Source organism: Paroedura picta, chromosome 4 (assembly GCF_049243985.1).
Source record: "Paroedura picta isolate Pp20150507F chromosome 4, Ppicta_v3.0, whole genome shotgun sequence".
In the NCBI taxonomy this organism is placed as follows: Eukaryota; Metazoa; Chordata; class Lepidosauria; order Squamata; family Gekkonidae; genus Paroedura; species Paroedura picta.
Window position 1 is genome coordinate 31,321,784 of NC_135372.1, and position 25,766 is coordinate 31,347,549.

The 25,766-nt window shown below is 45.6% G+C and overlaps 1 protein-coding gene across 2 annotated transcripts in view; it reads left to right on the plus strand.

Moving 5' to 3' along the window:
* Positions 1 to 25,766, plus strand: part of XPR1 (xenotropic and polytropic retrovirus receptor 1) — a 170,814-nt gene that overhangs the window by 114,938 nt on the left and 30,110 nt on the right. For both annotated transcript variants that reach the window (XR_013229985.1, XM_077332225.1), the window contains exons 6-11: positions 668 to 751; positions 2,382 to 2,463; positions 11,389 to 11,576; positions 13,104 to 13,283; positions 14,445 to 14,601; positions 15,755 to 15,949. Coding sequence is in view for 1 of the 2 variants with exons in the window: in XM_077332225.1 (XP_077188340.1) it covers positions 668 to 751; positions 2,382 to 2,463; positions 11,389 to 11,576; positions 13,104 to 13,283; positions 14,445 to 14,601; positions 15,755 to 15,949 (886 nt within the window). In the remaining variant the exon portion in view is untranslated. The remainder of the gene's footprint in view (positions 1 to 667; positions 752 to 2,381; positions 2,464 to 11,388; positions 11,577 to 13,103; positions 13,284 to 14,444; positions 14,602 to 15,754; positions 15,950 to 25,766) is intronic.

Consider the following 25,766-nt stretch of genomic DNA (forward strand, 5'->3'; position numbering starts at 1 on the left):
AGTACAGTGGAATGATTCCTGAATATCCTAATAACAGATAAATTGCAAACGATTGCAGTACAGTATAACAGTTTCTGAATGTCCATATACCTTCTTGTAAAGTGTAACAATTGAAGTATAACAACTAATGACATGGCCTAAGGTACTCAATACCTTTTGTGGTTTGTTACAGAGGTGCCTCCTCTTCAGCCTTTTTGCTTTTCATTTGGAGATACTAGCAACTAAGACTCAAACTAGACGGTGCAATGCCTCCCAGGCCACCACAAGGATCCATTTTAGAGCATGTTTAATAACTCTACAAAATGCAATGGCGGAAGACCACAGGGATGAAGGGGTTCCTACCTCCTCTCCCCCCCCATGAAAACCACACTCTTTGGTCTCTTGAAAAATGTGTGTTTGTGTGTGTGTGTGTGTGTGTGTGTGAGAGATAGAGGAGAGGGGAGCCATTAGTGTGCCATGGTTTTCAGCAGGATCAGGCCCCTAGAGAATTTTGAATGAATAAAAAAAGAGCTCTACAGTAACACCACATTCCCATGGCAGACTCAAGGGTATGAGGTTGACTATCTTGACCCCGAGTTTCCCTCTGGCAAGCATGTCCTCGTTCTGACTTTTGTTGGATAGGTCTGGGTTTGAATTATGATTTTGTTTTCCCTTCCGTTGTCTTTAGACGGTGGTGACAAATGAACTGGAAGATGGAGACCGGCAGAAAGCCATGAAGCGGTTGCGTGTCCCACCTCTGGGAGCAGCTCAGGTGATGGGAGTTGAAGAAATTCTGCTTCCCCCTCTCCCCCTCCTCACAGATCAATAGCATGGCTTGACAATCCTAGACATTCATGATGACACAAGTGCAAAATTAATGCTTGCAGGTTTGAAACCTGGCCGAAGTCTGACATCTTGACTCAGTTTGCGTTTTAAAATCGCATTTTTGTCTTCAGAGGGCTTGGGAGTGCAAATATTAATTTGTCTTGGCAGCGTAAAAAGAGAGTGTTGCATTGGAATCCTGGAGCTCATTGAATGCAGTGCTGGCACTTGTCCCTTAGAGACAGAGTCTGTGGTTCCTACAGCCTCTTATAATATCGACCCCCTGCCTGTGGGCTTGCGCGGAAATCAGCTGCCAAGAGCTCTGTAATGAGCCCTTCAGAATGAACGGCCACAAAGTAGTGTTATCATGAGGCCTTTCAGCCACTCATTCCAAGGCACAGGCTAAAGGCCCTTCAGTCCCACTCATCAGCCACCCGCCCCATATAACCAACATAATTAGTTGCTTCAGCATCTTCATGTAGCAGAAGGCACCTCTATCCCCCCCCCCCCCTCCCCGGGCAGATCAAACAACATCTTGTCAGGGATTGATTTAGATTAGGGGAAACCGCCTGGGGGGGGGGGAAAGGGTTCAATCCCGCTTCCTTGCGCTAATCCCATTTGGGGTCCCCCGTGGCAGGTTTTAAGTGACGGTAAAAGAAAAGCCTAATTACACATCCTCTGCATACGATGTAGTTCGGCCCTTGCAAGTAGCCCATATGGACACGTCAGTTATGGAAGGAAGGTTGTAGTTCGCATTGTAGGGAAGGGTATCCAAAAAACTGGCTTGCCTCTACTTTGGCTTAACGCAAAGAAGTTGCACTGTTGATTTCCCAATGTTATAGATCAGGGGTGGTCAAACTGCGGCCCTCCACATGTCCACTGGGCTGGCAGGGGCTCATGGGAATTGTAGTCCATGGACATCTGGAAGGCCGCAGTTTGACTACCCCTGTAATATAGATAATCCGAAAACGAAATCAGAAGGCCAAAATAATGAATCTCACATCCACTCTTATTCAGTATATTAATTATTCAACTTCTTGGCAACCAGAACAGGGTCCCAGTTAAGTTCCTCCCGTTTTCTGATTCTTCCTCAATGATTGCCATGCCAAAATCTGTTCCATTTAGCAGTTATAAAGCTAATGAAGTGTATCACTTGGCTGTAAGCTCTGTTGTCTTGAGGCCATTTACCAAGAAGTTGAATGATTAATATACCTAATAAGAGTCAGGTGTGAGACTCATTATTTTGGCCTTTAGATTTCGTTTTTGGATTATTGTATTATACAGACATGCAGTGGGCTCTATTATCTTTGGAGACAGTAGTAAAAAATGAACAGATCAACGTGTGCAACCTGTTCTTGAGCATTTGCCGACCTGAAAACCTGCCCTCTGTTTAACAAGAAATTGGCTGACGTTTAAAGAGCCTGCGTTGAGTTTGGAGAACAATCTTGAAGGTCCACTAAGCTTCTGCTTGAGAGAACCAATTCTTTTCAAAGTTGTTTGACCTAACAGCAGCTTGACTAGTACACTTCACCTTTCAGACAGGTAGTTTGATTTGAAAGCCATCTTCTGTTTCTCTGCAGCCTGCCCCAGCATGGACCACCTTCAGAGTCGGGCTGTTCTGTGGAATATTCATTGTGCTGAATGTTACCCTCGTACTGTCAGGTTAGTATCCCCTAACTGGGGTTGGGTTTCAAGAGCAAGACGATAGCGCGGGGGTTTGGCTGACTTGTTTCCAAGGCAGTCGACTTCTTGGTGAACTGAACGGTGCTTAGTGCTTGGAGGTGATATAAAATGGTATTCTAGAACTGGCAAAACTTACGGTTTCAGACAGCCCCAGGGAGCTCAACCACCATATCAAGCTATGTCAGCTGTTGAATATCTTGCCACCCTGGAGTATTCATTACCTGCGAATTCAGGTCCCAGTAGGAAGTTTGACCACTTGGATTTTTCTTTCAATCACACTCAATCAGAGCTGTTTTTAACAGCACAGTATTTTGAGAAATGGGAAGCTTTTCATTCCTGACTTGGGTGGTTGAAAGACACTGATCTGTTCCTTCTAGTGCTCATGGCGTTCTTCCAGCCAAAGTAACGGGGGTGGGGGGTGGGGAATCTATGGGATGTTAGCAATCCTGTTTTGATGGGAAGGAGTTCTAGCAGCCCCTGCATGGTTTTGGGAACGAGTGTGAGTGAGACAGATATATTTATTTCGGTCGACGACCAGTACAAAGTACAAAACATTAAAACACTATATAAAATTGATTAAAAGTTCCAAAATACTTCCTGTGTTCGATAGATCCGTCCTAACCCTAATACATATTTAGCCAGGCAGTTCTACATTTAATTGCTAATCTTGCATATTTGGCAATAATATAGGATAAATTCTTACTTTTATCCGAAAGGAGTTCCTTTAATGACCGTTTACGCACTGGGAACTTCACTGCCCCAGCTCTCGTGCAGGAGCACAAATCAGGAGTGGATGAGGAGCATCCGGCCAAATGCTCTCCTGTGTGGGTGCAGGAAGAGGTGTGGCAACCTGCCATGACTAAAACTCCAGCCTGCAGCCTGGCATGAAACCTCCAGTGCGTAAACAGTCAATGTGAGTGAGGGACTGTTTCTCTTATGGTGGAGTAACTGTAACTGTAGACGCTTGATCTTTAGGTTTCTTTGAAACGCACTTTTTTTTAGTTGGGTAATGATATGGCCAGAAAGCTGTGTCTGCGTCACCTAAGGCCTTTTGGAAACTGCCTGTCTTTTAGTACTTTGCACCAAATATTGGAATGAAAATATCCCCTATATCCTCAGAACTGACTGTAATTAGGTCTTACTTAACGTAACAGCTTCATAAATGCAATTTTATGTGACAACCAGCATGGTGTAGTGGTTAAGAGCAGGCAGACTCTAATCTTGAGAAATGAGTTTGATTCCCCACTCTTCCTTATGCAGCTAGCTGGGTGACCTTGGGCTACTCACAGTTTTCTTGGGACAGAGCTCTGAGCCCCACCTACTTCACTGTGGGTGTCTGCTGTGGGGAGTGGAAGGGAAAAGTGTTTGTAAGCCACTTTGGGACTCTTTTGGGTAGTGAAAAGTGGGGTATTAAAAAACAGCACTTTTTTAAATGCTTAGAAACGAGCATGCCTAATCATGCAATCATATGCAGAGATGAATAATGCTCAGTGGCTCAGGATATGCCACCTGTGACTCTTTTTAGCACTATTTCCCAATGTGCCACCGTGTTCCAGGAGAGAAGGCCTTTGGCCAGTTGCCCTTATTGTTGGAGAGCCACCACCATGGGGACAGGAGGACATATAAGCCAGAAGTCTCCCTAAGCTGTGTGCCTCATGCAAGAGATGGAAGTGAAGGACCCATCATCTCCAGCAACCCCCACCCTTCTCTGCAATCTCTCTGCTCTTATCCCATCACCCAGAAAACACACAGAGAAGAGAGTTAAGATTGACAGAACAGCCACCCGAGAAAATCATTTCTATCCTGTGTTTCTTCTGAACGGGGACCCAAAGCACTTTCTGTTGTTTTCCTCTCTTCCATTTTATCCTCCCAGTAATCTTAAGAATATCTGAGTGGCCCAAGGTCACCCAAGGAGGTTCCCTGGCAGAGTGAGGTTTTGAACTGAGGCCTCCCAGTTCTCCATGCAGCCCTCTGACGGTTACACAACATGCTGCATCCGTGTCAATCACTGGAGCATTTTTGTTCCTAGTTACGCCCTTCTGTTGTGTTCTGTTTCCATGTTGCATGTTTGCGAGTGGCCTTTTAAAATCTGCGTTCACAAAGATCTTTTTGTATTAAGCAGTTTGCATATTTGTGAGCTCCGGGTGTCCTTAGAGCCATCTGTGTGTTTGTGTTCATTTGCTAATTTGAAACTGGAAGGAACAGAAATGTTCAGAAGGGGGAAAATTGTAGCCAAGTAAGGCTTCCGCTTAACACAGTTTTTCTTCTCAGACTTGCACACCACAGGCTCTGTGTGTGCTTTGTGGTGAGAGGTCAGGAGCTGATAACATGCCTCCGCTTTTCCAATTACCAAATAAAACTGACGAACTACTTGCGTGCAATTTTTGGTGCTTTTGGTGTGCATTATACTCCGAATAGAGCCTCTTGTGGCACAGAGTGGTAAGGCAACAGACATGCAGTCTGAAGCTCTGCCCATGAGGCTGGGTGTTCAATCCCAGCAGCTGGCTCAAGGTTGACTCAGCCTTCCATCCTTACAAGGTCGGTAAAATGAGCACCCAGCTTGCTGGGGGGTAAACGGTAATGACTGGGGAAGGCACTGGCAAACCACCCCATATTGAGTCTGCCATGAAAACGCTAGAGGGCGTCACCCCAAGGGTCAGACATGACCTGGTGCTTGCACAGGGGATACCTTTACCTTTACCTTATACTTCGAATATCGGTCTGATCATAAGCTCATTTTGAAAGTATGTATTTATTTCCTTCATTCATCTCCCACTTTTCTCCCCAGTGGAGGCTCAAGAGGGCTTAGGATAATTCTCTTTCCATTTTATCCTCACAACAACCCTGTGTTGTAGGTTAGGAAAAGAGAAGGTGGACAGGCCCAGGGTCACCCTGTAAGGTTGCATGGCAGAAGTAGGGATTAGTATCTCTGTCTCCCAGATCCTAGTCCAACACTCACAGTGGCTCTCCTATGCCATGCTGGTTCCCTATATCACAATAGAACTTTCACTTGAATGCGTGCTTCGGTTTGTAGACTTAGTAGTATTTGTATAGCAGCCTTGCAAAATAAATAGAATAGAATAGAACCATAGAGTTGGAAGGGGCCATACAGGCCATCTAGTCCAACCCCTTGCTCAATGCAGGATCAGCCTAAAGCATCCAGGACAAGGATCTGTCCAGCTGCTGCTTGAAGATGGCCAGTGAGAAGGAGCTCCCCATCTCCTTAAGCAGCCCATTCCCCTGCTGAACTATACTCATAGAATCCTAGAGTGGGAAGGGGCCACACAGGCCATCTAGTCCCACCCCCTGCTCAATGCAGGATCAGTCTCAAGCATCCAGGATAAGGATCTGTCCAGCCCTTGCTTGAAGACGACCAGTGAAGGGGAGCTCCCCACCTCCTTTGGCAGCCCATTCAAGAGCTGAACTATTCTAAATGTGAAATTTCTCCCCCTGATATCTCGTTGGTAGTTTAAACCCATTACTGCAAGTTCTCTGCTGCCAACAGAAACCACTTCCTGCCCTCCTCCAAGTGACAATCATTCAAATACTTAAAGATGCAATCATGTCCCCTCTCAACCTCTTCTTCTCCGGGCTGAACATTCCCAAGTCTCTCAGCCTTTCTTTCCTCCTAGGCCTTGGTCCCCAGGCCCCGGCTCATCATCGTCGCACTCCCCTGCATCCTCTCAATTTGGTCCATATCCTTTTTGAAATGAGGCCTCCCATCACTCAGTCAAAGAAGGAAACCAGGTTGGTCTGGCAGGACCAGTTGGAGACAAGTCCAGGCTGACTTCCACAGATCACCAAGTTATCCTTCAGATGTTTGCAGATCAGCCCTTTTAATATCTGCTCCATTATTTCCCCTGCGACAGAGGTCAGACTCCTTGACTCAAACAAACCTCTTCATCGGGTTTACTAAACAGAGATTTCTTCCCTTTTAAAAATCATGTACACATTTGGCCTGTGGACTTGCTCTTCTTCTGTTGCACATCCATTTTCCTTTTCATATCATCCTAATTGGTGAGTGAAGCCATCATCCATTAGGTTTAAATGTTTGGTAGCCAAGTCCATTTCACTTTCTCCTTGCTTAGAAGTGGGGGGGAGCAAAACAAAGTGGCCCAAACCAGCTGGTTCATTTCAGAACTTTTGGTTGGGTTCAGTTTGTGATACCCCTTACCTCAAACCAGAATTTTCCGGTTTGTGCCCATCCCTAGTTGGGATTACTTAACGCTGATCTTTTGCAGGAGGACACAGGGAAAGGAGGAGGTAGGCATTAGTGTTTGAATGCCTCCACAACACTCCAAGCACCTCCACTTGCTTATGTGCTATTTGCTGCATCCGACACGCAAATTTCGGGTTGCATATGTGCATTCCTGGATCCCTCGTGTCCAAGAACCCCAGCGCTGCCTGCAGTCTGCTAGCTTTCTGGCCTTCTTGCCTCTGCCGCCTCTCACTGTTCATCCGCAGGTTGTTGGCAGCCCTGTCCAAACCAGGATGTTTCCTTATGAAGCATCCCTCAGTATCATGGCCAAGGCTTGATAATTGGCAGTCATCTGAAGCGACAGGTGCATTGGAAATGTGCCGACTCCTGGCTTGGAAAGTGAAGTTGTGAGCTGGCACATCCCATGGCGTAACAGAAGAAGAAGAAGAAGAGTTGGTTCATATATGCCGCTTTTCCCTACTCGAAGGAGGCTCAAAGCGGCTTACAGTCGCCTTCCCTTTCCTCTCCCTACAACAGACACCCTATGGGGTGGGTGAGGCTGAGAGAGCCCTGATATCACTGCTCGGTCAGAACAGTTTTATCAGTGCCGTGGGGAGCCCAAGGTCACCCAGCTGGCTGCATGTGGGGGAGCGCAGAATCGAACCTGGCATGCTGCACTCCTAACCACTACACCAAACTGGCTCTCTGAAATGCTGGATGTAAATGTATGCCTATGCTTACATTGAGTCAGAGCGAGGATGTTTAGAGAAATCACTGGCTTAATCTGAGTCGGGATTATAGTCTGCATAGCCCTATATAGGCTGTTCCATCTGACGGCTGTTCTCCAAGACTTCAGGTAGGCTGCCTGAGAGCCAGCTTGGTGTAGTGGTTAAGAGTGTCGACCTCTAATCTGGGGAACTGGATTTGATTCCCCAATCCTCCCCATGCAGCCAGCTGGGCGACCTTGGGCCAGTCAGTTCTCTCAGGGCTCTCTCATCCCTGCCTACCTCACAGGGTGTCTGTTACAGGGAGAGGAAGGGTAGGTAACCGTAAGCCACTTTAAGACACCTTTGGGTAGTAAAAAGCAGGGTACAAAAAACACAGCTCTTCTTCTATACGCTTTATTTATCGCTACAAAGGGAGGTCCCACCGATTGAATTTGAAGCTCCTTTCTGCATGCAGACTGTGCTCTATCATTATGGTCATTGTTTTCAGACTATTAGATAAGGCAACGGACTCACAACGACCCCATGAGGTCTACCTCATGGGGGTTACAAGTCAAGCGAAGGACAGAGGTGATTTCCCATTGCCTTCCTCTCCCTGCAGCCCTAAACCTTCCTTAGTAACCATCCCGCTCAGCATCCAAACTTTGAGCAGATTGGGCTAGATTAGGTTTAAGGGGATGAGTCTCTGGTTATTAGGCTATTAGAAATGTTTTGTGCAGAACATGGTACCTTGTGGTCTTCTTTCTCATTGGCATCTTCTCTTCCTTCCACGGAGGGCATGGGGTGATCCTGTTTATGCTCTCCTCAGTCCTGTGAAATGGATTATTCTGAGAGACTAATTTGCCATGCCATGCTACATAACACGTGGTTCCTGGCTCTCGTGTCTATGGAATCATGCCTGTTGAGCAAACCGACCCCGAGGGCCAAAATGGACATGACAACGGCAGATCAAAGGATTCCCTGCCCTAATTTCAAGACTTAAATCCCAACCATGCAAGATCCCATGGCATACGAGAGGCAGGATTTAGTCCTTTCCTCCCAAGCTGTTTTCACAATCTCTGTAGTCCTTGGAGAAGAGAGGAGGCTGTGTGTCTTTTGGGCTCATTTTATACTGAGAGGCAGGTGCAGACTTCGAGGAGCAACATGATATTTAATCTTTCAGGTCAACTTGGGTGAGCTGCTCTATCTGACATGGGGCGACTGAGAAAATTATATCGCACCTGCCATACTTGGCAGTGTAAGTTTCACCCAAAGCAACTTCACTTCCTCTAGATGTGCCAAAACTGGTATGTTGTGCTGTGCAGGACGGGTCCTTTTTCTAACATACGATGGCCCCTGTTAAATTATTAAATGATGTTTTTGGTGTTTAGATCCCTTCCCCAATTGGCCACCTTCTCTCCATCCTCCTGGTATTTTCTTCTAAGCTAAATCTCAGGTGACTTCCATTTTGGTTCCCTTCTCTCTCTCTCCCTCCCTCCCTCTCTCCCTCTATCTCTCTGACACGCATACCTCTTCTTCTTTGTAACTGTTTTTCATCCAGCATTAGAGAAAGCTTCTGACCTATGACTTTTCTTCCTCATTCCCCTTCCTTTTGTGTCTCTTCTCCTTTAATCAACACGTAATTTCCCACCAAGCATGTGGGCAGTGCTTATCATTTTAACAGTTATTATGCAGTGCCTACAGCAGGGGTAGTCAAACTGCAGCCCTCCAGGTGTCCATGGACTACAATTCCCATGAGCCCCTGCAGCGAACGCTGGCAGGGGCTCATGGGAATTGTAGTCCATGGACATCTGGAGGGCTGCAGTTTGACTACCCCTGGCCTACAGCGTGAGCCACTTTAGCATACTCAATATCAATAGTAGTAAAATGCTATTTAATAGCTAAAAGAAAAATAGACCCTGGGAACAGGATGGAAACCTTTGTTGAATTTCTTGTATTTAAAAATTGCTTTGGATTCAGACACTTTTTTTTCTCAGCATAACTGTAAGAACCTTCTGCCTTTTTGCTTGGGATCGCTCTAGGATAGATTTGTTTTTTCTTTTACTTCCATTATCCTCCTTTATAGGCTGAGGATCTTTCTTATTGCTTCACAAGCTTCACCATTCTTGATAGTCTTCTTTTGTAGCTTGAGGGGAAGAAAGAATTGAGAGGATTGCTAATTAGCTGAATTAATCAATGCCTTCTAGATTTCCCATAGGTGGGATGAGTTGTTCCTTGAAGCATTTTAATATTATCTTTTTCAGTTGCAAAATGTAAAATGGCTGCAAGTAGACCTGTTAGCCTATAATTCCTAGGTCTGTAGGGCCACTGACAAGTACTATAAATTACCAGTTCTTAGAAAACAAATGACAATTATTCCAGACATAAAAAGGATGGAAAGATAAGGGGGACTGTTCAGAATGTTGAATATGAGCATGGTGCAGATTAGAAATAGTTGGTACAGTTTGGTGTAGTGGTTAGGAGTGCGGACTTCTAATCTGGCGAGCCGGGTTCGATTCTGCACTCCTCCACATGCAGCCAACTGGGTGATCTTGGGCTCTCTACAGCACTGATAAAGCTGTTCTGACCAAGCAGTTATATCAGGGCTCTCTCAGCCTCACCAACCTCACAGGGTGTCTGTTGTGGAGAGAGGAATGGGAAGGCGACTGTAAGCCACTTTGAGCCTCCTTTGGGTAGAACCAACTCTTCTTCTTCTTCTTCTACTACTACTACTACTACTACTACTACTACTACTACTACTTCTACTTCTACTACTACTACTACTACTTCTACTACTACTACTACTACTACTACTACTACTACTACTTCTACTACTACTACTACTACTACAGAAGTTCTAGGCATTTTTCAAAATTTTCTTACAATATGCTTTCCTGGGTAGGATTGCATATTGCCCTAACTTTGTCCGAAATTCATTGTTTTCTTGCTGGTTCATACCGAGATGTCTGTCAGTTGGATTGAAAGCCCTGTATTAATAGATCTGTAATGTCCATTCATGTACACAAATCAGCTCTGGATATTGCATTAAGCGAGTGGTGCACTTTGTATCTTGGCCTGCAACTTCAGTCAGGTAGTGGAATTACCTCTGTATAAATGTATTTATGCAACATCTTTTAAAGGCCAAGACATTTTGCTCAAGGAAGCCCAACCCAGTATGTGCGCCTGCCACCCCAGGGCTCACTTTACTTGCTGCACTAAGGCTTTAAAAAAAAATTTTTTTCTTGTGAGATCTGAGGAACTTTCACTGGCTCTAATAAGTAGCATTTGAGCTATTACATTTCCTTAGCGATTATTTGGCACTAATTTCTCACTTCAGTACTAGGACAACTAACCAAAGAGTACCACAGTTAGGAACAGAAGTGTGGCTTGTGATGGCTCAAGTGCCACAAGCACCTATTGCCCAGTGCCTGTGCCACCAACAGGGATCAGTGACACTGAGGCTGTGAGATGGAAAGCAAGATTTGGGTTGCGGGATCAGAGAGGTCTACATTGAATTTTGTCTCCAAAGGAAATGGGGGTGGAGGTCTTAATGTCAGTTCCTTATTGGATCACTGTAAATACATATGTGAGGTGGGTTGGGGATGATTGTAATTTTCATAAATCAATTTTGTGTTTAGCTAATTTCATAAAAATCTAACTTCTCGTGCCAGGTAAGAATACCATGAAGCAAGTCTGTCATATGAAAGGACATTGTGGAACGTTGTCTCTGGGGCAAGATCTACTAGTTGAGGAGATCCCAGTTTCCTTATTTCCTTTTTCAGTTCAAGCATGGCCATTGCTTAGTCCTCGGCCTTTTACAAATGTATCCTGCTTCTTCACTGTTTTGTAAATTACACGGAGGGCATTGATTTCCAATGGCTTAATTCAGTGGCATTGTGTTGAATGGTTAAAAGGACAGGTCCTCTGTTGCAGTTAACCTTAGCCAGTTAGCCAGTTAACCTTCTGCTGTAGCTGATGCCTTGAACTTGCTGTCTCTCCTAGGTGTGTTTAACATGAATATAACATACGTGTGGCCACTCGTGAGAATCTATCGAGGTGGCTTTCTCCTGATAGAATTCCTCTTTCTCCTTGGCATAAACACCTATGGCTGGAGGCAGGCCGGAGTGAATCACGTCCTCATCTTCGAACTCAATCCTCGCAGTAACTTGTCCCATCAGCATCTTTTTGAGGTAAGCCAAGGAATTGGCAGGTCGGGGTGGTAGAAGTCGTAATCTAATGTCCTTAGATGGGAAATCTAGGTTTTGGGCAAGGGGAAATGATATACGATGATCCTTGGATCTTGGGCTAGGAGAAATTGCTTCCCATATCTGATATGACCATAGTGGTGCAGCTATATCATCTTCAAAATAGCTAACCCTTTGTAGAAGGGTAGAAGCTGATTCCTAAGCTTAAGGTAGCGGAGCAAAGTGTGGTTGCAAATGCGGACAGCTCGGATTTGCAAAGCCAGTAGCTGAAAGCTTTTAACGTCCAGACAGAAATGCATTATCCAGCAGGGGGCTGAAGGAAATCCGCTGCCTCTTGTCTGCATGAGGGAGTTGTGCATTTTTATGTGCAGGCTTCCCTTTTCAGAGTTAATGGTGTCTGAATTCCCTATATGTCAACGACTTACGAGCTTGAGAGGAAATGTCCCCTGAGAAGCAGAGGGATGTTCATCCAGGTGTGGCACGATGCTCTTTCTAGTCCAGGTTCATTTGCAATTTCAAAGGCTGTTGGACTGTATGAAATTTACGCTAGTTCATTGCCATTTCAACATGACTTTCCCCGCCGTTTTGAATTGATAGCCTTCAGTGTCTTTAATGATCATTCTGATGGAAGCTTGTGTTAATCACACGGAAATGAGAAAGACCAGAAATATTTGGAGGGCGGGGGAATGTGATGTTCTGTCTGGTTTTTTTTTTTTTGGGGGGGGGGGTGTTTGTCTGCGTCCTGAACCTGAATGAAAGGGCACTTAGAGAAAGAATGAACAAAACTCTAGAAAATAGCATCTGCCAGAATAATAAATGTGTTTTAAGCAGTGCTTTTAGAAGTATTGTTACAACTAATTCATGTTGCTGCAGCACCTTAGATCCAAAAGGTAATAATGTCAGTGAAGGTAGCACTGCTTCTGTGTGTTGTTGGACAGAAGCAGTTGTCGTAGGGCTTGATACCAGGAAGATACCAGCTGTTGTTTCACTATACAGAGGAATCTTCAGGTATTTGACTCAGGCATGCTCGTGCCATGTGGTGACAAGGCTGGGTTATTGTAGCCTTGGTTTTCACTTGGCTCAGGTTCCTCCAACTCTTCCATCCAATGAAAGACACAGGGAGATCCACCATGTCAGTCTTGTCTAATTTGACCCCAAGATATACTTAAGGATGCTTTTAGGGTGCAGCAACTTGGGGCTCCATTACTTGCACTGCATCTAATTATAACGAGTCTTAAAATGAAATCAAGGCACTTATATCTGTATAAATTCCATAGGAATACCAGGCAGGGCCATTTTACAGGCCAAGTTAATATATAGTATACTTTGTGTACTTATAGCAGTAAAGCACATTGAAATCGGATTTTAAAATATCAGCGCAATCATGTACAGAGTTCCTCCAGTTTAAACCCATTGAGATCAATAGGCTTAAACTGGAGTAACTCTGCATAGTTGCCATTTTGTGGGTATGTTACATATAAATTTGAATTTTTCCCCCCCTTCTCTTACTAGATTGCTGGATTCCTTGGGACATTGTGGTGCCTGAGCCTACTGGCATGTCTGTATGGTACAAGCACCCCTATCTTTATGCAGGTGAACCCACTTATCCTGTATGGATTCATGTTGCTGTTTCTCATTAATCCCACCAAAACCCTCTACTACAAGTCCCGTTTTTGGCTGCTCAAACTCTTGGTAAGCGGAAAGATTGATCAAAGCACACAAACTTCTGGCTGGGTTGAACAGTAATCTTATTTATTTATTACATTTATATACCGCCCTCCCCAAAGGCTCAGGGCGGTTTACAGGGAACAGGAAACAGATACAGATAACATATGGTGATAACAGTAATAACATTATAACAACAATAACATGATCATAACAATATTAGAAAATGGAATGGATTGCAAGTGAATCTCGGTGCACAGCATGGTGGGTCAGCTGCATCTCAGCAAGTAGTTTGCCCAGAAATACTTGTTATTAATTGTGATTAATAACACATGCTGTGGGTGTGTTAGTCAGCGAAGACGAGTTGACAGGGTACACTTGAGATGACTCTACCAGGCAAAAAAGATAACAGCAAGCTCCTAAGGGAGCAAAATCATTAGAATGCCTTGGAATAAAACAGCATGTCCCCTCACTGCTGAAATAGGCCTTGTTCCAATGGCCAACTGATTCATCTGCAGTATTAATGGTTTTTTTCCCTGAATGGTTAATCCTTTGGCTTGTAAATGAACTCCTGTGGGAAATGTCAAAGATTTTGTATTGGAATGACTCCGTGTGAAAGAATCAGCAGTTCTAAAAATCTTTGATCTGTTCTAGGAGCCCAGAATTTTTCTAAGTAAAAGTTCAATATTTCTTATACTGATTTCAATATTACTTATAAGGCATATATGTGCTTTACCATCCATATGTCACCTCTACACACAAAGACTCCGTAAAATAAGCGGGTGGTGGTAGGTTTCCCACTATGAAGTTGGTGGCAACACTTACGTGGAATTTTGTTTTGGTGGTTGACATTTTCAGAGGTAACCTGAGAACTGAATCTGGCTCCCAATCAAACTTTCTGACTTGACTCTCTGGTCTTACCTAAGTTCTTAACCCTCTGGTCTTACCTTAATTCTCTGGTCTTGCCTAATCAACCTCTGTGACTTAACCCTCTGGTTCCTGTAATCTATACATTTATTAAAAGGAACTTCCCCAAGCACTGTGAGGAACCCAAGAGTTAGGCTAATCAGAAACGCAGAATAAAGTGGTATTCTGGGCAGTAAATGCTGTGTAAACTGGAGATCAGGACAATTTCAGTTTCTGCATGAAAGGACATGTGCAATGCTCATCTGTCTTATTTTGTTGCAGTTCCGGGTGTTCACGGCCCCTTTCCATAAGGTGGGCTTTGCGGATTTCTGGCTGGCCGATCAGCTCAACAGTCTGGCTGTGATCCTGATGGACTTGGAATACATGATCTGTTTTTACAGCTTTGAACTCAACTGGGGGCAAACGTGGCTAGAGCCAGGTATGTCAGTGTGTCGGGAACGGATGTAGTAACCACCATGTGTGATCACATTTGCACTGTGCATATCAGAAGTTTCCTGCTCATCAGGTTCCAGCTTTTTGATGAATGGAAAACCAGAATTTAACATATATCCACTTGAATACAATAGTTATGTGATATATTTTAATTCATTTACACTGTCTATTAGCAGCTTTGAAACCAGGGTTTCAGTGCCCCCCCCCCGGCAACCAGGGGGGAATGGGGGGGGGGACTTACCAGAAGCAAGAAAGAGGCCTGGGCACTGTTACTGGCGACATGATTGCATCACTTCCAGTATGTGCCAGAAGTGACATCAAGTTGAGATGTCGGGGTGACATTCTGGTATTTGGGCAAAACGCTATGTCTTCTACCATATAATTTTTGCCCAAATAAAGGTAAAGGTATCCCCTGTGCAAGCACCAGGTCATGTCTGACCCTTGGGGTGACGCCCTCTAGCGTTTTCTTGGCAGACAATATGGGGTGGTTTGCCAGTGCCTTCCCCAGTCAATACCAGAGCATAATTTAGACATCACCGATATGATGATGTCACTTCTGGTCCATGCTGACATGGACATTCCCATGTTGCTGGAAATGAAGCATGGGTCTCCCTTACTCTCCCAGGAAGCCCCCTCCCACTGCCAGCCAGCTGATCAGCAGGGGCTGAGGGCTGGTAGCAGGTGACTCCCTCCACCACCAGAGATCTGGCAACCCCATCTTTAGCTGTTGGTAAAAATATATCTGTGCCCAAATTTTTTTAAAAAATAGGATAATACATGATTAAGTTTTCATGCAGGGAAATTGCCATCTTGTACTCTACCCATCTGCTTAGCCAAATTTTAAGCCTTTCTCCGAAAAAAGAGGCTTCCATCAGATGATGGCCCCCTTGTGACAGAGGACTGGGCTAAATGAAGGTCTGGATACTCCCATAAAGGTCTGGAAACTCCCATATGGCACCTTGTATATTTGTATAGCCAGGCTGTATCGAAAGCCTGAAATGCATTCTTCTGAGTATTGAAATCTATCAGTTTTCACAAGACTGCCTTTCTTGGTGAAAATGGAATTATTTGAAAACAAATCGGAAGAAGGGTTTTCCACCGCCTCTCTCCCTTGATGTTTGTTATCTTATTCCCTGCAGGTTACAAGATTTGCAACTCTTACGCTTACGGGGTGCGAGCGGTTGTTCAGTGCATTCCTGCTTGGTTGAGGTTCGTCCAGTGCCTGCGCCGATACCGTGACACCAAACGAGCCTTTCCCCACCTGGTCAACGCTGGCAAATATTCCACCACCTTCTTCATGGTGACATTTGCAGCCCTTTACAGCACTCACAAAGGTACTCATGACCAGTACAGTTTCTTCCTGACAGACGGCAGCATTTCTCGGGCATGTTAGTTCTGTTCCTTGAGGAACTGCTACACATTACTAGGGAAGTTCTGGTTGGATCTGTCAGTGTGTTTTCCAACATTAAAAATAAACCACCCACGGGGCCTAACGTGGTTGTTGGAGGGGGGAGGATTTAACTCCCTGTGTGTTGTTCATCGGGTTAAAAACACCAAGTTGCTGTTAGCTTTAGTGAACTGGGGGGAGGGAGGATATCCCCCCCCCCCATGATCAGCAGCTGAGGAAGGGGTTAGATCTCGTCTTTTCCAGTGCTGTGATCTCAGCTAACAATGGAGGGCTCTTTGGCTGAGATTTTGGCTGAGGGTCTGGGAGTACAGCCTTTGTCAGCCTTTTTGAGCCAGTGGGCACATTTGGAATTGTTACATGGCATAGCATGTGGGCATAGCAACAAAACAGCTGCCACCAGAAGTGAGGCCAGCTATATGCTGATTGCTGCAGCTTCACTTCTGTAACTCCGCATAGACCCTTGTGCTGCAGTGACCGCTGCTGCCAAAGCAACATTAAAGAAAAGATCTGCACAACCAATCAGACCTCCTGTAGTCAGTCAGGTGCCTTGCAGAACATATGCCCTACCTGGCTGCACCCACTTTCTGTAAACACTTGGCAGGCACCCAAAAAGGTTTTGGCGGGTGCCATGATGCCCATGGATGCTTCACTGGGGACCACTGGATTACAGGCTGCGTTTCAGTAACAGCTTTTAGAGCAGGGGTGGTCAAACTGTGGCCCTCCAGATGTCCATGGACTACAATTCCCATGAACCCTTGCCAGCATTCGCTGGAATTGTAGTCCATGGACATCTGGAGGGCCACAGTTTGACTACCCCCATTTTAGAGAAGTAACACACTTGTTTTGCAGTCCCCCTGCCCTCTGCTTTGAAATCTGGTTTAAACTTTTGGCAGTGGCTCTGTGAAACCCATTTCACCTGGTAGTCTTCCATGCATATTCCCTAAAGCTTTTCAATGAACGGGTGTTTTTGTTTACCTTTTGTTATACAAACCCTGTGTGTATGAATGTAAGATAGGAATAATGGAATGAGTTTGGAATGTGGTCTATGAAGAGGCTTACATGCTTGCACGTAATAGGAAGTTTGTAGTTCTAGAGGCAGTGCCGTCGTAAGCATTTCAAGACTTCGGGTAAAAACTTCAAACTCTCATTGCCCTTTAGGAAAGATCTTCTCTGTGCGAAGTAATAGCTGTAAATTTATTTTCCCTGGCAAGAGAGAGTCACATTTTTTCACGCATTTTCAGTATGAACAGAAACCTTTCAGCTGCTAGATGAGTATGAAAATTAGCAGCATTTCAAGGCTGTCTAGCAATTAATATCCTTTTTCTATTTTGCTGGATCAAACTCGACCGTGAAATGTTTCCAGTGCTAGGAAACAGCCTTTTGACTTTAATGTGTAATTGTTATTTTTCCACGAGATCATGAGTTATTTCCAACCCATTAATCTGCCGATTGAGCTCTCTGATCATGTCCCCCCCCATCCCCATCTCCGTGGAAACCAAAACGATTTGATTTTTTTTAAATTGTTGTTCTCCTTGCAGAGGAATAAAGCTTTTCCCGTTCTTTCTGCTTCAGGCAGTCAGTGTGTCTGCCTTTGTTCTTTTTTCCCTCAAGTCCTATGTCAGTCAAGAGGTTTCTAGTCTTTTTCTGGAACTGCATGGCTGATCTGTCACACCCATTGGCACAAGCAAATGTTTTGAGCCATTTCCTCACCTGCGGGTACAGCAGAAGAGCAGTCTGTGGAACTGCAAAATTCAGATAAACTTAGATTGCCCACCTGGAAGCCCATCTTCCTTGGCCTGCTGATTTATATTTTCTGGAAGATTAAGAGCACACGGGGGTCTTAGCGTGCCTCGGCGCTGCTGAGCAAAAGGTACTGCTAGTTTGGAGAGGGATTGGAGCCTGAGCGGAAGAGTTTGAGATACTGGCATGAGCTGTAGTTCAAAATTAACAGGGGTCACGGGGGATGCAGCAGCACACGGAGAGTGGTGAATTGCTCGCGTGAAAGATGGTGAAACCGAGTACATGTGTTGCCACAGCCTTTTTCAACCTTTCGATCTCAGAGGAACCCCTGGAATATTTTTCAGGCTTTGAGGAACCACAGAAGTGGCATGCGTGGAATTAAGATACAGGATGAGATATGGGAGGCAGCCAAGCCAAAGTGGCAGCACATTTGGAAGAACAACTCCCAAGGTTTTGGCAGCACCTCTGAGTCTGGTTTTGTTGTAGCTGACGGCAGGCCAGCCTGGAAAGCACGTCACCCCTCTGACCTGCCTTCACCCAGCCTTCTTGAGAAGGCATGATACTATGGGCTTCACACTGGGGACCACTAGAGCAGGCTGAGTTTCAGCAACAGCTTTTAGAGAAATAACCCGCTTATATTGTACCCGGGATAGTATAAATAAAGCAGTATAAATAAAGCAGTAAGGGGGGTTGGGGTGGACCCAGTCCGGGATGGGAAAGGGCGCCTATTGACCCCTTGCCCTGGACTGACAAGCGGAGGGCCCAATCAGCAGGCACGAAGCGCCTGCTGATTGGGCCCTCCGCTTGTCAGTCCAGCACCAAGGGGCCAATCGCGCAGCTGCCCTGTGACATCGATGTAAATGACGTCTGTGTGAAAGGGGCAGTGGAAAATCCACTGGAGCGATGGACCTTCTACAGGATTTGTCCTCCCTATCCATACTTTCTTCCAGGGCAGTTCTATAGACATTTTCTGAAAAGTTCCAGTGAGTACAACTGGAATTACTTCCCAGTAAATGTGCATAAAATAATCAGGTTTGCCATTTTGGAAAACCCTGGTGTAGCATAACCAGCATGGTGTAACCATTAAGAGTGTCAGACTAGGCCTGGGTGACCGTCACTCAATTCCTCACCCAGCCACGGAAGCTCTCAGGGTTACCATGGACTTTCTTATGGGCCTAACCTGCTTTGAAGGGTGGCCATTGTGAGGATAAAATGGCAGAGAGGAGAGCAATGCTATAAGCTGCTTTGGGGTCCCCATTGAGAAGAAAAGCCGGGTATAAGTCTTCCAACAAAGAAATGAACGTACTTTTATAGGGAGGGATACATGCGTGCCCATTGGAGACGGAATGCATGTGGTAGCGATCACGGTAGTCTGCCGTGAGAGCTGAAAAGTGCTATCATAGCTATCAGAACTCCAGGCTGATCTGTATGCTTGCCCCACAAGACTAGATCTAGCGTCTTGCATGGCCTGATTCATATTGGTAGCCTCCCCAGGCAGCCCAGTCTTTTGGAGAGACAGAGAGTGGGAAGCCACTATTAAGAGTGGATATTCTTTGGAGGGGCTATAAGAGTAAAATGAATGGGGGGGAGGGATGCCTTATTGCTTACCGCTTGAATTGTGCAGAACAGAGTGATAATGGTTGCCATGGTAATGGAAGTATGTTCATTATTTTTTCAAAGCCTTCTTTCCCTCTCCCCCATCCCCAGCGTGTTCTTAGATGCCAGTCATTGACTTCAGGAAAAGATGGAGACCAGTGTGTGTTGTTGCCCGGGGGAGGGGAGGTGCCACCAGCCTCGAAACCTATAATCCTTTCTTAGGAGGTCATGCTGTTCTTGGCTGCCCTCCTCTCTTTGTGTAAGAACCACTGAACATGTTACAGCTGTTTCGGTGGCCTTGTTTTCCTTCATTGATTTTTGTAGTCAAGGAAATTTCTGGCTCTTCTCCAAAGTCTGAATTGCATCAGCGCAGTTATGTAGATTAAGCTAGCTGCTGACCCCTGCGGGACAGAATTTTCAACAGCCGCATCAAAACACTTCCACATAGGCAGAGTTATCTGCGGCTCAGGTCCTAAGTGCATTTATGTAAATGATTCTGATTAAAATTCATGTGACTTCTTCCATATAGTGAGCTCAGGCTCAATGTGGATAAAGCTCTCAGGGAGATTTATTTATTGTCTCTCAAAAATTTATATCCCACCTTTCTGCTGCCATAATGGCCATCAAGGTGACTAACAAATCAAAAGCATACATAATAAAATCATATATTTCAAATCATTAAAACTAACAAAAACACATCGTTATAACTATGAAAATAACCCGGAGCTTCCAAACATAGAGCAGAGTATAAATCCAAAAATAAATAAAAACAAAAACATAAAAATGACAAAACATTGGGGAGTAAGGTTCCCCGAGAGAATGCCAGATGAAACAAACAAATGAAGGTGGCAGAAGATGGCAACAGTGGGGAAGCTCAAGAGTTTTGGTGCAATAACTAAAAAGGCCCTCCAGTTGTCACCTAATTTCAGAAGGTAGGGGCACCCAAAACAGGACCTTGGAAAGATGACCTCAGTGCTTGGGTTGGTTCATAATGGAGTAGATAGTCTTTCAGGTATGTTAGTCTGAAACTATATAGGGCTTTAAAGCACCTTGAATTGTACCTGAAAAATAGATAAGGAACCAGCGTAGATGGGCCAAGCCTGGAGTGATACGGTGCCTACAGTCCACTCCGGTCAACATCTTGACTGGCTCTTTCAGCAACCCTTTTTAAGGCTAGCCCCAAACAGTGCACTGGAGAAGCCTGATCTAAATGTATAAAAGCTGAATCGTTTTGGGACTCCTTCGGGTTATGAAAAGCGAGGTATAAAAATGCCCTCAGCTCTCCTCCTCCTCCTCATGGATCCAGGGTAGATATCTTTAGCAGTAGATCCACAATAGCGTATTTCAAGGTGGGGTTCCCCACCCCCTGTCTCAAGGATGCATAATCCATTGTGTGTGTGTGTACTGCTATCAGCCTGTTTTTCAAGCTCCCATGTTCTCTTCTGCAAAAGCTGTTTGTAACCAAGTGTGTACAGCACCTGTTCTTTTATTGAATCTCGTTATGAAAATATTTATATCAACAGATTTTGATGCATGGCCTATAGATGTTCAGGGGGGGTGCGTGCTGTGCTCCATTACATTAATCCAGGGGTAGTCAAACTGCGGCCTTCCAGATGTCAGTGGACTACAATTCCAATGAGAATTGTAGAGAATTCTCATGGGAATTGTAGTCCACAGACATCTGGAGAGTCACAGTTTGACCACCCCTGCATTAATCCAAGGTTTCCCCCTGGTTTTACTGTGGTACAGGCTTTCTCAACATATTTACCATTGAGAAACCTCTGAAAGATTCTTCAGGCTTCAAGAAACCCCAGAAGTGGCGTGATCGTGCAGAATATAGTTGGGAAGCATAGCTGTGTACCTGCCTATCTGGGGTCCCTCCCTTTCCCACCCCCTCCAGGCCCATCATTGGCCATTTTGGGAGGGTTAGGAAACCCATGCAGGAAACCTGTACAGGGCTGTCACAAAACCCCAGGGTATCAAGATACCCTGGTTGCGAAAGCCTGCTGTAGCTGGTTGTTTTTCAGTCTTACTGCTCTGAGTGGTAGGAAATTCAAGAGGCGATTCACATCACAAGCTTCCTTGTGAAGAGGAAGTATTGGAAGTTTCAGGCATTTTTGTAATACCAGTTTGGACAGTAGACCAGGGAGCCGATAGGAGGCCAGTAAACACGCAAGCAGAAAACGTTAGCTTTAAAGCTGCCTTCACCTTAAGAGCCCAGGCAAGCTTTATCCTGTTAGGCCTCAGAAGCTAAGCAAGGCCGACCCTGGCTAGTATTTGAACAGGAGACCTCCAATGATTTGGGTAGTAGTTCCTCCAAGGAATACCAGGGGTCATGACGCGGAGGCAGGCCAATGGCAAACTACCTCTGAACGTTGCTAGCCTGGTTGCCAGGCAGTCCTCAGGTTTCTTGGCTACACGACACCTGGCATATGATCAATAAATAAATAGCTCCAAAGCAGCATCCCTTCAGCACTCCAAGATCTTTTTGTTTTAAGCCTACCTGAAACCAGTTCTGGAACCTTTCCCAGCCAGCTTCAGAACCCTGCAGTTTCTTTCTCCACACTGAGACTGATCAAAAAAGCAAAGTCCCTTTTCTAGCAATAACCTCAATGGTTTAGTGCAGGGGGTCATCCATCAGACCTCCTGCCCCACTTGCTGTTGTATTCCAGGATTTACAAAAGCCACAAAGAGAGGAGGCTGTATTTCAGACCTGAAAGCAATCTTAAACGGCCAAACTGTACAAATGTACATGTCTCTGTTGCCCTTATAACTTGCTGTGTTCTTGCAATAGTTCTGCCAAAGGCTAATCCAACTTCTCTGCTGTTCTAAATACTAGTTGCTGAGCCAGAAAATATGGACAGTTGTTCACAAAGCCAAGCATTACTTGTCCTGAGAGCCAGCTTGGCATAGTGGTTAGGAGCACGGACTTCTAATCTGGTGAGCTGGGTTTGATTCCCCGCTCCCCCACATGCAGCAGCTGGGTGACCTTGGGCTCGCCACAGCACTGATAAAGCTGTTATGACCCAGCAGGAATATCAGGGCTCACCCACCTCACAGGGTGTCTGTTGCAGGGAGAGGAAAGGGAAGGCAATTGTAAGCCACTTTGAGACTCATTTGGGTAGAGAAAAGCAGCGTATAAGAACCAACTCTTCCTTGTCTTCGTCTCCGTCTTCTTCCACATGGTCTGATTATACTGGGCATGTCGTGAGCTATTTCCATTTTTGCTGCTTGGCTTCTAAAAATGCACAAACATGGAAGGGTTTATATATTTCTGAGGCAGACAAAGCGTGTGTTTAGAGTAGCCAGGCGTCAGATAGTGGCTAAAGATCTCCTGGGATTACACCTGGCCTCCAGGTCACAGGGATCGATTCACCTGGAGAACAGGGCCAATTTGGAAGGTGGACTGTATGGCATTTTACCCTGCTGAAGTCCCTCTCCTCTCCAAACCCTGCCCTTCGCAGCCTCTGCCCACCAAATCTCCAGCTGTTCCACAACCCAGAGCTGGCAGCCCTGGCATATTTTTTTTAAAAAAGCTTAAAAGCCATAGCCCCTGGTGGCCTTCACCTACAGTTCCAGAATCTGGGGCTGGATTTGAGAGCCAGGCTTTTATTAGTACAAAGTCCTGGCTTTTGGAGTGCTTTACAGCAGGGGTAGTCAACCTGTGGTCCTCCAGATGTCCATGGACTACAATTTCCATGAGCCCCTGCCAGCATTTGCTGGCAGGGGCTCATGGGAATTGTAGTCCATGGACATCTGGAGGACCACAGGTTGACTACCCCTGCCTTACAGCTTTTGTCCTCTTCCTGTTATGCTGCTTGTCCCCTGGCGCTGTAGCCTCTCGGTCCTATTCTCACGGGTCTTTTCAAACTCCAAATTTCTTGTAAAAGACTCGCCGATACACCCTCCCTCCCAGTAACTTCTTGGCTGTAAAGTAAGCTTTCCCTCCTGCTGCTCGGATGGCAATGCTGTCCTAAGTTCTGCTGTGATAATTTGGTTAGCATCCAACACGGAGCTTCCCCCGGGGCGCTCCTTCCTCGGCTAATCGTACCGCCTTGGAAAACTGAAGCCATTGCTTTGACTTCCGTGCCCTTTCCAGATGATCCAAATAGGAACAGGGAAAGGTGAGCTGTCAGCAGCTTGAAAAATACGGTAAAGCGTCAGATCTATTTCAGGCTATTTAATTACCATCTATTTCTCTCGCTAAATGAGTTCCAGCAACAGACGTTAATTAAAAGGAAAGGTGGGGGGGGGGGAATCTGTTAACCAAACAGCTTGATCAGGGCAGCTGTTGCTGCATGTAAAAGTGAATTGCTTCCCCCTCCCACCTACCCATCTCTCAGTTAGCAGGGTCCCTTGCTGACAATTGTACCTAGTGCTGTTTGTTTATGAAGACCAAATTGGAAGGCTGCAGCCTCATCCAAAGCAATGGTTTTCAGGCTGTGTCCCGCTGAAGCCTGGAGCCGCTTAGATCAGTGGTTCTCAACCTTCCTAGTGCCATGACCCTTTAATCCAGTTCCTCGTGTTGTAGTGACCCCCAACCATAAAATTATGCAAGGGTTCTCTCACAGCAGTTAAACCAAAACTGACCAATGGCGTGAAGATCCCTTGTTCATTATTGTATATAAATTGTTTTTTTCCCCCAGGGTTTCTCAGTTCAGTTCTGCCTCTTGTCCCACCATGCCGATCTCACTCTTTCCCGCTGCTCCAGACAGACGAACGCTATATCTCAATCTACCCCGCAAGGCTGTTGTGTGGATGGCACACACACACACACCGCCCCCGGGCCAAGCTGCTTGCCCTGCTGCGACCCCTGTGAAAGGGTCATTCGACCCCCCAAATGGGTCCCGACCCCGATGGCTTAGATGCTCATCAGGACTCCTCAGAAATGCAGAGCAAAATCTTGCTTACTACTGTCAGTCTCCTGAAATAAATTGTTGTGGATGAGAGCTTAGCTGTAAATTTAATTGTCAGTTAATGCAGAACAATAACAACGCTGGGTTTGGTTTTCCTTTGGGGACCATTTCAGATACATGTCAGCAACTCTGTTTTTTCGCAAGCAAATCATATCCATTTGGCAAGAAGCTACGCCCAGCTTTGACTCTCGGAGCATTTGTTTGATGGGATTGTTTGACGGAATTGCAAGCGGATATTTGTTGCATTCTGGCTGTAATATTTGGTATAGTGGTTAGGAGTGCAGACTTCTGATCTGGCATGCCAGGTTCAATTCTGCGCTCCCCCACATGCAACCAGCTGGGTGACCTTGGGCTCGCCACAGCACTAATAAAACTGTTCTGGCCGGGCAGTGATATCAGGGCTCTCTCAGCCTCACCCACCCCACAGGGTGTCTGTTGTGGTGAGAGGAATGGGAAGGCAACTGTAAGCTGCTTTGAGCTTCCTTCGGGTAGGGAAAAGCGGTATATAAGAACCAACTCTTCTTCTTCTTCTTCTTCTTCAATACAAACTTCAAAATTCTTAGGTTTATCTTGGGGGGGGGACATGAAATAGCATAGAAAGACCTACCACGTAGGTACAATTGTGGCTGAGTTCAAACATCACAAACAACCCAGATGGCTCAAAAACAAACCAAACGTGGAAGCAAATGATGTGTCTTGCCTTGCTTCATGGATCCCTGCCTTGTTGTTAGTGTCTAGTCTAGGGTGGGCTAGCTGTGCCTCCCCAGATGTCCATGGACTACAATTACCATGCTGGCAGGGGCTCATGGTAATTGTAGTTGATGGAAAGCTGGAGAGCCACAGTTTGCCCACCCCTGGTCTAGACCCTCACCTGTGTGAAGGAGGAGTTTGCTAGCAACTGGTGCTTTGCTGGTGCCTCATTATCAAAGTATAGCTTGGCCAGGGAGCTTGTCCAGCCAGGTTTTTGCTCCAGTCAAAATTGTGATATGCTTGCTCTGATAAGATGCCATATCCCTCTGGCAGGATCTTGTTGCATGCAAGCTGACATTAATCATCATGCAAGGGGCCTTGTCATTGACCTTTCCTTCACCCTAGAATAGGTTCACAATGGTATCATTTGGCCCTGGCAGCTTGTTAAATTCTCCAATAGCCTTCAGAGCTTTCCGGACACCTGTGGCCGTTCTCCTCCTGATTAATTCGACATCAACCATTTTCCCATCCATAATTACCACATTGCCAATCCCGTTTTTTAGTTCAATGGCTCGCCACACCTGAGCACCCATTCAAGCAAGCATAGAAATTGTCAGGAACCAAGGCATAGAGACCCAGCAAACTCACTCCCAAGACATCACTATCGGGCTTCGAGTTGAAACTTTAAGTAAAAGTCTTTTCTTGGAGGAGCCAGAGTTCAGAGTCCGTACTTTGCATATGCTCACAGACACAGTCTTTGACTGGCGGATGTGATAGCCTTTGATCACTTTCACAGGCAGT